At 55.7% G+C, this 12,064-nt stretch overlaps 1 protein-coding gene across 3 annotated transcripts in view; it reads left to right on the plus strand.

The window, feature by feature from the left end:
- The window catches only part of KSR2 (kinase suppressor of ras 2), a 71,686-nt gene that overhangs the window by 31,991 nt on the left and 27,631 nt on the right, over positions 1-12,064 (plus strand). For 2 of the 3 annotated variants that reach the window (XM_057414644.1, XM_057414645.1), the window contains exons 7-14: positions 901-968; positions 1,134-1,232; positions 2,443-2,561; positions 4,951-5,119; positions 7,639-7,680; positions 8,021-8,087; positions 10,671-10,719; positions 11,400-11,767. In XM_057414644.1, coding sequence (XP_057270627.1) covers positions 901-968; positions 1,134-1,232; positions 2,443-2,561; positions 4,951-5,119; positions 7,639-7,680; positions 8,021-8,087; positions 10,671-10,719; positions 11,400-11,767 — 981 coding nt within the window. The remainder of the gene's footprint in view (positions 1-900; positions 969-1,133; positions 1,233-2,442; positions 2,562-4,950; positions 5,120-7,638; positions 7,681-8,020; positions 8,088-10,670; positions 10,720-11,399; positions 11,768-12,064) is intronic. The other variant, XM_057414646.1, reaches the window with a different exon arrangement.

The following is a 12,064-nucleotide window of genomic DNA, read 5'->3' on the forward strand; positions in this document are numbered from 1 at the left end:
CATTGACTTGGAGCTGCAGTCTTTTTTCATCCTTTACCCTTGTTTTTTTTCAGTCCTTGCCTCCTTTTTGCCTCTTCCCCCGTGGCTCCCTCCCCTTCACTGGGGTAGAGCAGGAGCCAGAGACTCTTTTCCATCCCTTATTAAAGCAGGTTTGGGAGAGGCAGGAGCCAGCTCATGCCTCTATGCATGACTCAGGGGTGAAGACCTCCACAGACTCCTGCAGAATATTCAACCTGGTCATAAATGCTGTCGTTGTTAAATGTCCTGGTATTAAAGTGAGGAGAGGAGGGCGCAATGGCAGGGATTCACTGGGAGCCAAAGGGGCCGGGGCAGTCTCTTCCTCCCCCTCTGTTGCCCCTGCAATTTAAGCAGAAAGCAGAGTTAGTGGATGGTGGTCAGGGCTTTCCCCAGAGCTCAGGTCTCTGCTCCTGCTCTTTCAGCCAAGCCTGGCACAAGTGACAATACTGGGTATCCTCAAGATAAGTGCTGGGTGCCTGGTGCCCCTGGAGCTGAGCAGCACCCCGGGTTTGGGGGCTCCTGCATCCCTCCATCGGGACTGATGCACTTGTCATGGCTCTCATTTGCCTCTGCATCCTCCCAGCCAACCCCCTTGATGCATCAAGACTTGCACCCTGGACCACTTCTTACCCCTGCGCCTGCAGCCTGGGAGGCTGCTTGGGAACAGTGGCTATTCCTGAGGGCAAGCTGCAGGGATCTGACAAGGTTCGCCCATGGGAGCGGACACCCAGGGGCTGTGCACAGCACCAAGTCACCTTCCCGGGTGCAGAAATGCTCCTTGATCCGCAGCGATGCTCCCTGCTCCCACCCGCATCCCTCTGCCCGTGCCACGATGCTCCTCGATCCCTCTCTCCTCACACCTTTTCCTCTGCTCCCCGCTAGGCTCAAGTGCCACAACAAATGCACCAAAGAGGCCCCTCCGTGTCACCTGCTGATCATCCACCGCGGAGGTAAGGACCTTCCTTCTTCCTTCTGCCTCCGTGGACGCTGCCAGCGGGTAAAACATCCCAGCAGCCCCCCGGGCGATTCGGGAGCCTGCTCCTTGCTGTGCCGGAGGCTCCCGAACCGCTCGGGCTCTCCGTGGAGACGTTACCCACCGTTTTTTCCGCTTGTAGGGAGACGAGCCGTGCGGGGCGAGGCAGATTTGCATTGCAAACCACTTCCACCCACCCTTCCCCTGCCTCCTTTTCTTTTCAGATTCCCCACGGCACGGGGTAAGTGCAACAGGTTTTAGCCTTTCGCTACCGTTCAGAGCTTAGGGCGGACGCGGCATCTCGGTGCATGGGGGTCCCCGCCACGGGGATGTGGCCCTGCGGATGCTCGCGGTGCTTTTGGAGCTGCTTTACCCCGCTCTTCTCCCGGAGAGCCCGTCCTAACCCCGCGGAGGAGGGAGAACTTTGCAGCAGGACGACGGGCGCCGCTTCCCACCTCTTTTCTTCCAGATTTTTGGCTCCCCGGCGGCCAAAGGACTGTGACCACCTAAGGGAAACGCTTCCGCTTTCCATTGCCTTCAATTCTGAGCTCTTGAGGCTGCTGCTCTGTGTTCAACACCACCACAAACGCGCTCCTTGCTTTAATTATGGGGAGATGCATCGCGCTGGTGGCACCTTGCAGGGAGAGTGGGGATGCTGTGGCTCAGAGAGGGGCAATTTTGCAGCCTCTGCTCCGGCGCCCATGCCCTTGCTTGTGGCAGATTTAGGTTGAAGACCCCCGTGTCATGCTCTGAGCCGCTGCAAACTCTGACCAGGAGGCAGGGAAAGCAGCATCCTACATGCTGGGATGGTCAGGAATTACAGCCTGCAATGCTGCAAGGGGCAGAGATGCCCGCTGTGTGTTTTAGCGTGAGAGCAAGGAGCAGCGTGGCTTTAGGGTGGCCTCAGCATCAGTGAGATGGCCCCCACCAAAACAAGCTCTTAAATATAATGCCTTGCAGCCAGCCCCTTCCTGAGTCCCCCAAGCTGGAGGCTGGCTTTGCTCCCCACCAGAATCTCCCTGCTGAGAGCAGGATGCTCTGAGCCAGCTCCTTCCCCTCATCCCAATGAACCGCAACGAGGAAGAGGATGGTGCCTCCTCCTGATGCTCTTCAGGACAGGGTGGCTGTGGCAGGTGCTGAGCCTCCCAGACTGCAGCCCCTTAGCAGGGCGAGAAGGGTGCAGTTTGCATCCTGACACCAGGGGCTTTAAGCCCCCCATGTCCTGGTGGGGTTTGGTTCCATCCTGGGTGCAGGGGGGGAGCCCAAAGGCTGGTCCTGGGGCTCATCCGCAGCAGCTGGAAGGTGCTGCTGGGGCTTGCTTTGGAGAGCGATTCAATAGCAGTTTGCAAGCACAGGGTGACCTCAACGTGCCCCTTTGGAGCTTTGATGTGTCTCCATCTCTCTCCCCCTCCTCTCCATCCCCTTCTCCCCTCTCTCCCTTCTTAATCCAGCAAGGTTAGTCCGGACAGAGTCGGTGCCCTGCGATATCAACAACCCCTTGCGCAAACCCCCCCGGTTTTCGGACCTGCACGTCAGCCAAACGCTCCCCAAAACCAACAAACTCAACAAGGTGAGCCCCCAGCGCTGGGTCCAGCCCCAGGTTGTTCAAATACCTGCAGCTTTTGGTGCTTCTGTGCATGCAGCTGCTGCTCCTGCAGACGAGGGATGCTCTGAGCAGCCCAGCTCAGGCTTTGCCACCCTGTTTCCCAACAGGGATGTTCCCTGCATGAGGAGCCACAGCTTTCCCAGGGCACATCCTTTGGGAGCATCAATCCTGTTGGCTTGGTGGGAGCACAGCTTGCAGAGTAATTCCTAAAGGGAGGAATTTAAGAGCAAAAGGGACCATGCCCTGACCTTGTGGTTGGGGCAGGAGGGGACTGGTGGGTTGTCTCCAGGATGGGGCATCTTCCAGCCCCATAACCATCTGCCAGGACCAGGCTTTGTAGGTGTCTCCGTGGGTCTCCATGAGCATCCACTGCTATGGGGCTGTATGGGTAGGTGCTGCCTAGAAACCTGCCTGGGGCCTTAAAACAAGAATGATCCCATGGACCGTGGTAATTCAAGGAGCAAAGCAAGGGTGTGCTTGGTGTGGAGGCAGGATGAGCCGTGATGGTTTCCTTTGGGTTTCCCAGTGTGGGTTACATCTGCTGAGGTTATTTCTTTCCAATATCAAATGGGATCAGCACCTTCAAAATACCCTGTCCCTCACTGCTCTTGCTGCATTGCAGCCTCCAGATCTAAGCTGATTTCGGGGTGGTTTGAGGCCTCTGCTACCACCTGAGACTTCCATAAGAGACAGATTTATTGTTACAAATAAAAGAAGCCCGGAATTTGATTGTGTCAGTGGCAAAGCTGGACCTGAGCATGCACCAGGCTTGCTCCTGCCCTGCATTAATAGCAGTAGACCTGGCATGGGTTCTTTTGCCTTCAGTGGAGATTCCCAACGGGCTGCTGGAGGCAGAGCAGGGTGAGGAGTTTGCAGGCTGGAAGCACTCAAAGCAAGGGAAATCCTTGTTGTGATGGGGAAGAGGATGTGAAAACCCTGGCTTCCCACAGCCTGGCAGCATCCCCAGCTCCTCAGCATCCTCTGGCTCTCGGCACAGGCTGGGTACCAGGTGATGCTCTAAGGATGCAGTTTATAAACCTAAATCTCCTGGGACATCCTTAGTGTATGAGTAATGATCTGCTCTGTGGCTGTGAAGGGGTGGTGCAAATGGCTTTTTGAGGCTGAAGAGCTGCTGCAGGTATCCAGAAGAAATAGAGCTGCATTTTCCCTCTTAGTGCCTGTTCTTCCAGTGATTTGTTTCATTTATGAGAGGGCAGCAGGGAAGTGACTCAGCTCTGCTAAAGGCTTTGGGTGCGAAGGGCATCAGCCCTCTTTCTCCTGCCTCTGTCACGCAGTCCTTTCACCTTAGCTTTCCTCTAACCAGAGCCTGATGATGCTCAACATCATATATATATGTATTTATATTCGGTTTTAACCTGAGCACTCCCGTTCTGGTTACAGTCTCCTCTATGAATACGCTTTATGCAACAAGGTCCACTTCTTACTTTGATGTTTCTGAAAGCATTTCCATAGAGATACTCCATTCTCTGTGAATACCATTGACGTCTGATTGTTTAGTGGCCTTCAGCTTTGGCTTAAAAAGTGATTTATCTACCCACGATCCTCCTGTGTGTCAGGATGGTCTATATGGAATAAATGTGGCTTTCCTGGAAAGCCCAGCTCATCTAAAATGAATCAGGCTGTGGGAGGCTGGTGCAGGTTTGCTAGCCTTGGAGAGATCTTGCTATGGGTTGGGAGGTGGGAGTGCTTGGTGCTGCTGAAGGTCAGACCCCATCAAGTGTCTCATTGGGCAGCAAGGTGGCCTCAGTTTTCCTTCCTCAGATCTAAGATACCCAGGTGGGTTCTGCTCCCTGTTTGCTCCCAGCTGGTCCTTTCTCACCCATCACAGTGAGCCTGCAGATGCACACCTGAAGCTGCCATCCTTGCCTTGATTAGGAAGGGTTGATAAGGGGCAAGGAGTGGCTTGGGATGTGCTGGCTGATCCTCTTAGCTCCGCCTCAGTGCTCTGAGCAAGGCACTGGGTACTTGGCTTGAAGGAAGTCAGCTGAAGCTACCAGCTCCTCGATGCCTGTAGGGACCAAGCCCAGGGATGTGGCCCCCAGCTCTGGTCTTGGTGGCCATCCCCAGCCAGCAGCACTGGGGAGCCCTCAGTGTGTGTGCGCAGCAGGGAAGGGCTGCAAAGGAGCCCCATTTCTTGTGCACACTGTGAATACAGCTTTGGGAAAGGCCAGGCTGTGGCTCTGGTTGTTTTCTAGGGCTTTTGGAAATAGGGGACTGGGATGACCTGCGTAGGGTGACCCCTCACTTGTCACCCAGCTCCTCAGCACCGGAGCACCTCGGGGTGCACTGCTCCCACTGACTCCTCTCTTCTCTCCTTCCCCGTGTCCTGCAGGACCACATCCCGGTGCCCTACCAGCCAGACTCCAGCAGCAACCCCTCGTCCACCACCTCCTCCACACCCTCCTCGCCAGCCCCACCGCTGCCCCCCAGCGCGACCCCTCCGTCCCCCCTGCACCCGTCCCCGCAGTGCCCGCGCCAGCAGAAGCAGTTCAACTTGCCAGGTACCGTGTCCTCCCCTCGGCATCTGCTCCTGGGATAAGGGTCTGGTCCGGGTGATGCCTGTTCTGGGCTCACCCTGGGATGGGGAAAAGCTGGGAGCAGAAATGAGCAGCAAAGATGAGTTTAGGATCATTCAGGAGGGAGCTTGGGAGTCTTCAGTCAAACCTGCTTCGAGGAGGGTCAGAGATGGAGGCTTGATGCAGTTTGGTCTTGAAACCTCCAAGGATGGAGCCATCACAGCCTCCCTGGGTGACCTGATGTGCTTGAGGCTACAGAAACCTTTCCAGGCATGAAAGTGTGTGCCCCCCTATTGCCTCAACGGCAAATGGGAAACAAGGTCTTACCCCTCTACAAGGGTAACTCGGGTTGGTTTCACTGTGTCTTTGGGGTGACAGGCTTATGGCAGTGTGTGTGGGGTGATAGTGGGGCGTAGCTGATGCTGAGGGTATCTGATATAGCTTGTTCCATCGAGTCTTGTGTGGGTACCTGGGACCCATCTGTTCCTGCAGCTCAGTCTCTTCAGGAATGGTGGAAGAGGCAATTTGGCTGCAGGACGTAGGAGTTCCTTCAGAAGGATAAAGAGGCTCCTGTAGCCTGAGGATGTGGCAGAGGCTGACCCAGCATTGCTGCCTTTGGGATGTCCTTGGTGCAGTGCTGCTGCTCCAGGGAAGGTCCCTTCTTGGAGGGAATGTCTCAGCATCACTCCTAGCAGTGCTGGGTGTCCTCATCCACCCATCTGCCCCTCCAGCCCTTCCCAAAAGGGCCTGGTGAGGGAAGAGGAGGGGAGCCATGGCCCTGACCCATCTCTAGATGCTGAAGCACTCATGCCTGGTGACCCATGTTTGGTCTGTGCCCTTTGATGGGGCAGCAGCACGGAGGGTCCTGCATCCCTAAACCTCCAAGGATAACAAACTGGTCCAGTAGGAGGGCAAACAGCACGTACCTGGAGAGGCTGCAGCTGCGCACAGCTCTCTGGAGAGCCTGGGGTGCTGGAGGAGCACGAGGAAGACAGTGGAGGAGCTGTGAGGAAGCACTGATCAACCCAAGGAGCAGTTGAACCCAACTGTTAAGGAGGGAATCGGATCCTTCTCCTGCTCCCAAAGTCAGGCTCCTCCAAGTGCTGGGAGAGCTCTACAGAATGCCTGCCCAAAGGGTTCTGTGCCAGTTTAACGGGGTTCGTGGTGCTCCAGACAGAGCAGAAGCATCCTGATGTCTTCCCAGTGTGATAGCCAGGCTTGCAGTGATTCACACCCCAAGCCCTGGACCCTGCCTGGGTCTGGGGGAAGAGACAGGATCCAGCATCTGGTGGCCCCATCGTGCATCACTTGTGGAGCAGGCACCTCCCTGCAGGTCACCTGAGATGTTATTTCATGTTGTTTAAAGCACAGACCACAGAAGCAACCCCCATAGTGGGCAGCAGCATCTCCTTATGGACGTGCTGTCACTGCCACCACTGCCACAGCACCGGGAGCTCCTTGTCCGGCCAGCAGGAATGGAGCAGGGCAGGATCAGACCCCAGCAGCTCAGTGGGGTCACTGCTCCCTGCTTCCGTGCCTGTGATGAGCAGAGCCCTGTGGCAAACGGGACCTGGTGTGACACAAAGCAGGAGTCGCTGCTTTCATCTGCCCTTGCGGGATGCTCTCCATGGCTCATCTCATCAAAACAGGCATCTTGGGGATTAGGATCTGAGCTTGGAAAGTGCAAAAGGGTGACCTCCTTCTGCCAGAATTACCTTTGGGTCTCCTTTTATCCCAGCTCAGGGGTCCTGCTGCAGAGCTGGGGTCACTCCTCAGGGTCTTGAAGCTGAGGAACAGCCTTTGGGGTCTTGCAGCTTAAGGAGAAGGTGCCTTCTGAGCTGGTGCCAACCTCGGGTGGCCTCAGCAGCTCTGCCTTGCTTCATACCCATGACCTGCCTGCGGGAGTCGAATCAGCTCTTGGGCTTTGCCTACTGGTGCTAGGGAGATAATGGAGGGTACCAGCGCCCAGAGCCCTCCTGCAGCACTGGCTTTGGGCAGTGGTCCCCAGGGGACCAACCAGTGCACCAGGAGCAGGCAGGAAGGTCACTGCTCCACGGCATGGCAGAAATGCACACAAAAGGCACAGTTAGATGGGCTGGATCAGACAAAAGGGGGCAGAATCAGCTGGGGTGGAAAAGAGCTTTGCAATCATCCAGTCCAACCATATCCAGCACTGCCAAGGCCACCATTGCCCCATGGCACTGAGGTCTCATCTCCACGGGGTGTGAACACTTGCAGGGCCGGTGACTGCAGCCCTGCCCTGGGCAGCCTGTTCCAATGCCTGAGCACCCTTTCATTGTCTCCATGATGCCAAGTGGTTCCTGCAGGCTGGATGGGAGCCAAGTCTTGATTTGGCACCCTGCGTGCCATCGTGGTTGCATCCTCCAGAGAGATGGGGATGGAGGGGACCCGGACTTAGGGCTGGTGTTCCGTGGTGCAGGTTGGAGCTTCTCCAATGTCTGCCTCTGCAGGCCGGTGTTTAACTCCCCTTTTCTCTTTTCCAGCTTCCCATTACTACAAGTACAAGCAGCAGTTCATTTTCCCAGGTAAGTCTCTTGGAGCACAGGGCGCTGAGCTATCCTCTGGGAGGCTGGGTGCATGGCTGGCTCTCCTAACCCCTGGATGTGTGCAGGGGATTGTGCTGGGGTGGGATTTCTCCCCCAAACCACTCTATTACTGCAGGGCTGGATGGCCTCGGGTTACACCCAGCTATAGCTAAGTGGGTAATTAAATTGGACCTAAGGATGAGCTTTAAGGTCCCTTTAGTTGAGCTTTAAGGACCCTTCCAACCCCAAACCATTCCAGACTTGTAGGAAGGGAGGTTTCCAGCACTGAAGGGGCTCCTGGTGCCTCCAACCTGCTCTTATTCTGCTCTCTCCTCCCCAGATGTGGTCCCTGAGACACCGACCCGAGCACCGCAGGTGATCCTCCACCCCGTCAACTCCAACCCCATGTGAGTGCCTCCCTTCCTCCTGCTTTAGCATCACCTTCCCCTCCCCACGCAGAGCACCCTTTGCTCCACGCCTCCTCCAGGCACCCATGGGTGCTCCCCTGGTTCTACAGGAGCAGACTGGGCTCAGGGATGCCTTTTGGGCAGTTGTGGTGGGTGGTCAGGGATGCTCCTGCCGCCCTAACCCAGCTCACGGCTCTGGCTTGTGTCTCACAGAGGAGAGCGGCTGAAAGGAAAGGGCAGGGGACTGATTGATGACCACAGCAGTGCACGTGCCCAGCGCTTCACCATCAGGAATAGAAATGACTTTTGGTCTGAGAAACCAAAGCCCAAGGGATGAATCTTTTACTAAACATGGAGCTGTTGGAGCGAGTGCAGAGGAGGCCACGGAGCTGCTGCGAGGGCTGGAGCAGCTCTGCTCTGGAGCCAGGCTGAGAGAGCTGGGCTGGGTCAGCCTGGAGAAGAGAAGGCTCCTGAAGGGGAGACCTGAGAGCAGCTCCAGTGCCTGAAGGGGCTGCAGGAAAGCTGGAGAGGGGCTTGGGACAAGGGATGTAGGGACAGGCCAAGGGGAATGGCTTTAACCTGCCAGAGGGGAGACTGAGCTGAGCTCTGAGGCAGAAGCTCTTCCCTGTGAGGGTGCTGAGGCGCTGGCACAGGGTGCCCAGAGAAGCTGTGGCTGCCCCATCCCTGGCAGTGTTCAAGGCCAGGTTGGACACAGGGGCTTGGAGCAAGCTGCTCTAGTGGAAGGTGGACACAGGGGTTGGAGCTGGAGGAGCTTTAAGGTCCCTTCCAACCCAAACCATTCCATGACTCTATGGGGAATGATAAGCAGGGAACCAGGGTCTTTGAGACAGTTTTAATAAAGATGGTTCTTGCAGCCCTGCCTGTGATGGCTTCAAGTCCAACAAACTTTGCACTGATGTTAGCTCAGCAATGCAGTACCTCATTGCTGCTAGGGCCAGCTCTCCCTGGCAGGTAAAGTCTGAGCTGCTCTGCTGATCCCAGCACTCACCAAGGTCATCATGCCTGTGCCCCACGTTTCAGTTCACTGTTGCTTGCTGATCCTTTAGATAAATGCCCTTTTGGAAGGCTATTCCAAGCCAGCAGTTTAACAGAGAGGGTCTTGCTCCAGGTTTATGATGTGGTTTGTGTCTGGCTTCCCCATCCTCTCCAAACTGTGCTGGCGACTGCCAGGGGTCCAGTGGATGCCTCCTCTGGGGGAGGCAATGGGAGGGATGGGGATGGAGCCTCTGTCGCTGCTGGTAGCTGGGGAATTAATGTCAACGTGGTGAATTCAAAGCCTTTTGGGGCCTTTGGGGTGTTTTTTGCAAGGTATTTGGTGTAGAGCTGGCAGGATTTTATGGGAAAATAGCTTTCAGTTTATAAAATCAGCGATTCCCCTCTTGTTCACCCCACTGCAAATCACAGAACCATGGGATGGTCAGGACAGAGGCACCAAGCTTACCCTGGCCTTGGCTGGGTTAAACACCAGCCTCTGCTTCCAATACTCGGGAGACAGGTATTTGTGCCTGCGTTAAAGAGCAGGCAGGAGGAGGGAGCTGCTGCTCCTGCAGCCGCCCGTGCATCGTGATGGGCAGCAGAAGCCATCTGCATCCCCTGGGTTTTCCATGCGGATTAAAATACCAGAGTTGACTCCTTTTGTGTGTGCACCCATGCACCTCCTGGGGTTTATAGCTCTTTAGTGGCTGTTGAATGGGAGAGGATGCACAGGACCGCTGAGCGTTCAGGTTCTCCTGTGATCCTTGCTCTTTCTGGGAAGGGATGCTGTTGGTTATGTTATTGATCATAATAGCCTGTATTATGCTCAAAACCACCCAAGCTGCTCCAGCTGATCTTCCCCACAGAATTCCCCTAATCCCCTGTTAACTGTTGGGCACGGTGAGACCCCGGTGCTGGGGGGTGCTGTGGAAGTGAAGAAGAGGAGCCCTTGCCCGGGGAGCTGGGAAACCCGATGAATGTGGGTGCTCTTACAGCAGGGAGGATCTTTGAGACCTCCACCTCTCAAAGATGACTGAAAACCCCATTTTCTTCACTTGTGGTGTCCAACCAGCTGCGCTTGTGCTTTGGCTGGTATTTGTTGGGAAGGTGGTTCTGACCTTGGAGACCACCGTGAGCACATGCCCCAGGCTGCTTTGATATGGGCAAAAGCTGCAAGGGGGCAAATCTGTGCCTTCCCCTGGGTTAGCCTGTGATGACAGCTCCCAGGGCACGTGGTGGTGAGGGAGCCTCCTCACTGTGCTCTTTGGGGGATGGAGATGATGCTCCCACATCACCAAATCCACCCTGGAACTTCACACATCCTGCATGAATTAATGCAGTAATGAATGTTGCTCATCCCTGTCATCCTCCCTGCTCCCAGTGAGCACCCAGAGCTGTCCTTGGGCTTGGAGACATCCGGGGTGTGGGTTGGAAGGGGCTGTTCCCCCATATGAGCAACGAGCTTGGTTCTTCTCCCCCCACATCCCTTTAGACCCGGTGCGGTGATGCTGTGGGAAGCAGGACTCGATGCCCACGTGTGCTCCCCACCTATCTGTGTTCTCACTAACGCGATCATCCTTTTAACAGCCTGGAAGGAAACCCATTGCTTCAAATTGAAGTGGAGCCCACCTCGGAGGTGAGACAGCAGGACCTGCTCCTGTGCTCAGCAGACCTTTATTTTATACATGTCTTGGGGCACATTTCACAGCAGACAGAGAAGCTGAACATCTGTGCAGTGAAATTGCTGACGATTGAATTAATGGCCAAGGCCTGGCCCTGCCCAGGCATCCGTGTGCCCACCCCATGAAGCGAGACCCTCATGGGCTTCGTGTCTGCCCTCAGGTTTAGAACTCAGTGAGCTTTCCTGAGATACAGGGAAGGGGAAGGAGCAGGGGCTGAGGATGGGGATGCAGCTTTTAATGGGTGCTTTAATTCCTGTAGAAAACAGATATAGGGAGAAAACCAAGGGGAAAGTTAAGGGAAGAGATGAAGGGAGAAGCCATATCCATCCTGGGGTGCCTTCTGTGCGGACCAGGGCTGCCAGGGTGGGAGCAGTTGTATTAGCAGAGCACAGCTTGGCCATGGTGGGATGAAGCACTGCTTTCAGATGAATGAATTAAATGCTCTTACCTTTAACCCTGGAGTAGGTAAATGACTCCCTGTAAATCTGGGTTTCTGCCCCCCCCGGTTGCCTTTGGAAGGGACCTGCCTGGTTCCTTGTTGTCTTGAACAAGCAGTAGGAGGGTCAGTGGGGTGTTGCCCATCATTATCTTCCACGGGTGCAGTTTCTATCGCGCTCCCTTCACCCCACGGCAGAATGAAGAGGGCCCCGAGGAGGCGCAGGAGTCCGAGGATGACTTCGAAGAGATGAACCTCTCGCTGCTCTCCGCGCGCAACTTCCCGCGCAAGGCCAGCCAGACCAGCATCTTCCTGCAGGAGTGGGACATCCCCTTCGAGCAGCTCGAGATCGGAGAGCTCATCGGCAAGGGCCGCTTCGGGCAGGTCTTCCACGGCCGCTGGCACGGGGAGGTGGCCATCCGCCTCATCGACATCGAGCGGGACAACGAGGACCAGCTCAAGGCCTTCAAGAGGGAGGTGATGGCGTACCGGCAGACCCGGCACGAGAACGTGGTGCTCTTCATGGGAGCCTGCATGAGCCCCCCGCACCTCGCCATCATCACCAGGTAAGCCCCAGCTCACACCTCACGTGTGGATGGGGTTGTTTCTTCTTCCCAAAACACCTTTAACCAGACGACGCCATCGCCTGATGGTAGCAGATGATACACCAAGAGTGGCCGTGCCCCTCCTGCCCTAGCAAAGGGATGCTCTTCGTCTGCTGTGATCTATGCCGCGAAGCGGAAAGAAAACCCACCCAAGTATGTCCAGGCAGATTTATCTTCTGTACAAATGGAGCTTGAGACAGGAATGGCTTGTTTTAATTAGGGACAGGAATGATTTGTTTGAATCAGGAGGGATGTAAC

The sequence above is a fragment of the Pezoporus wallicus genome, unplaced genomic scaffold (assembly GCF_028554395.1).
Source record: "Pezoporus wallicus isolate ANWC-B61680 ecotype Strahan unplaced genomic scaffold, APGP_CSIRO_Pwel_v1 contig_10548, whole genome shotgun sequence".
NCBI classification, from domain to species: domain Eukaryota; kingdom Metazoa; phylum Chordata; class Aves; order Psittaciformes; family Psittacidae; genus Pezoporus; species Pezoporus wallicus.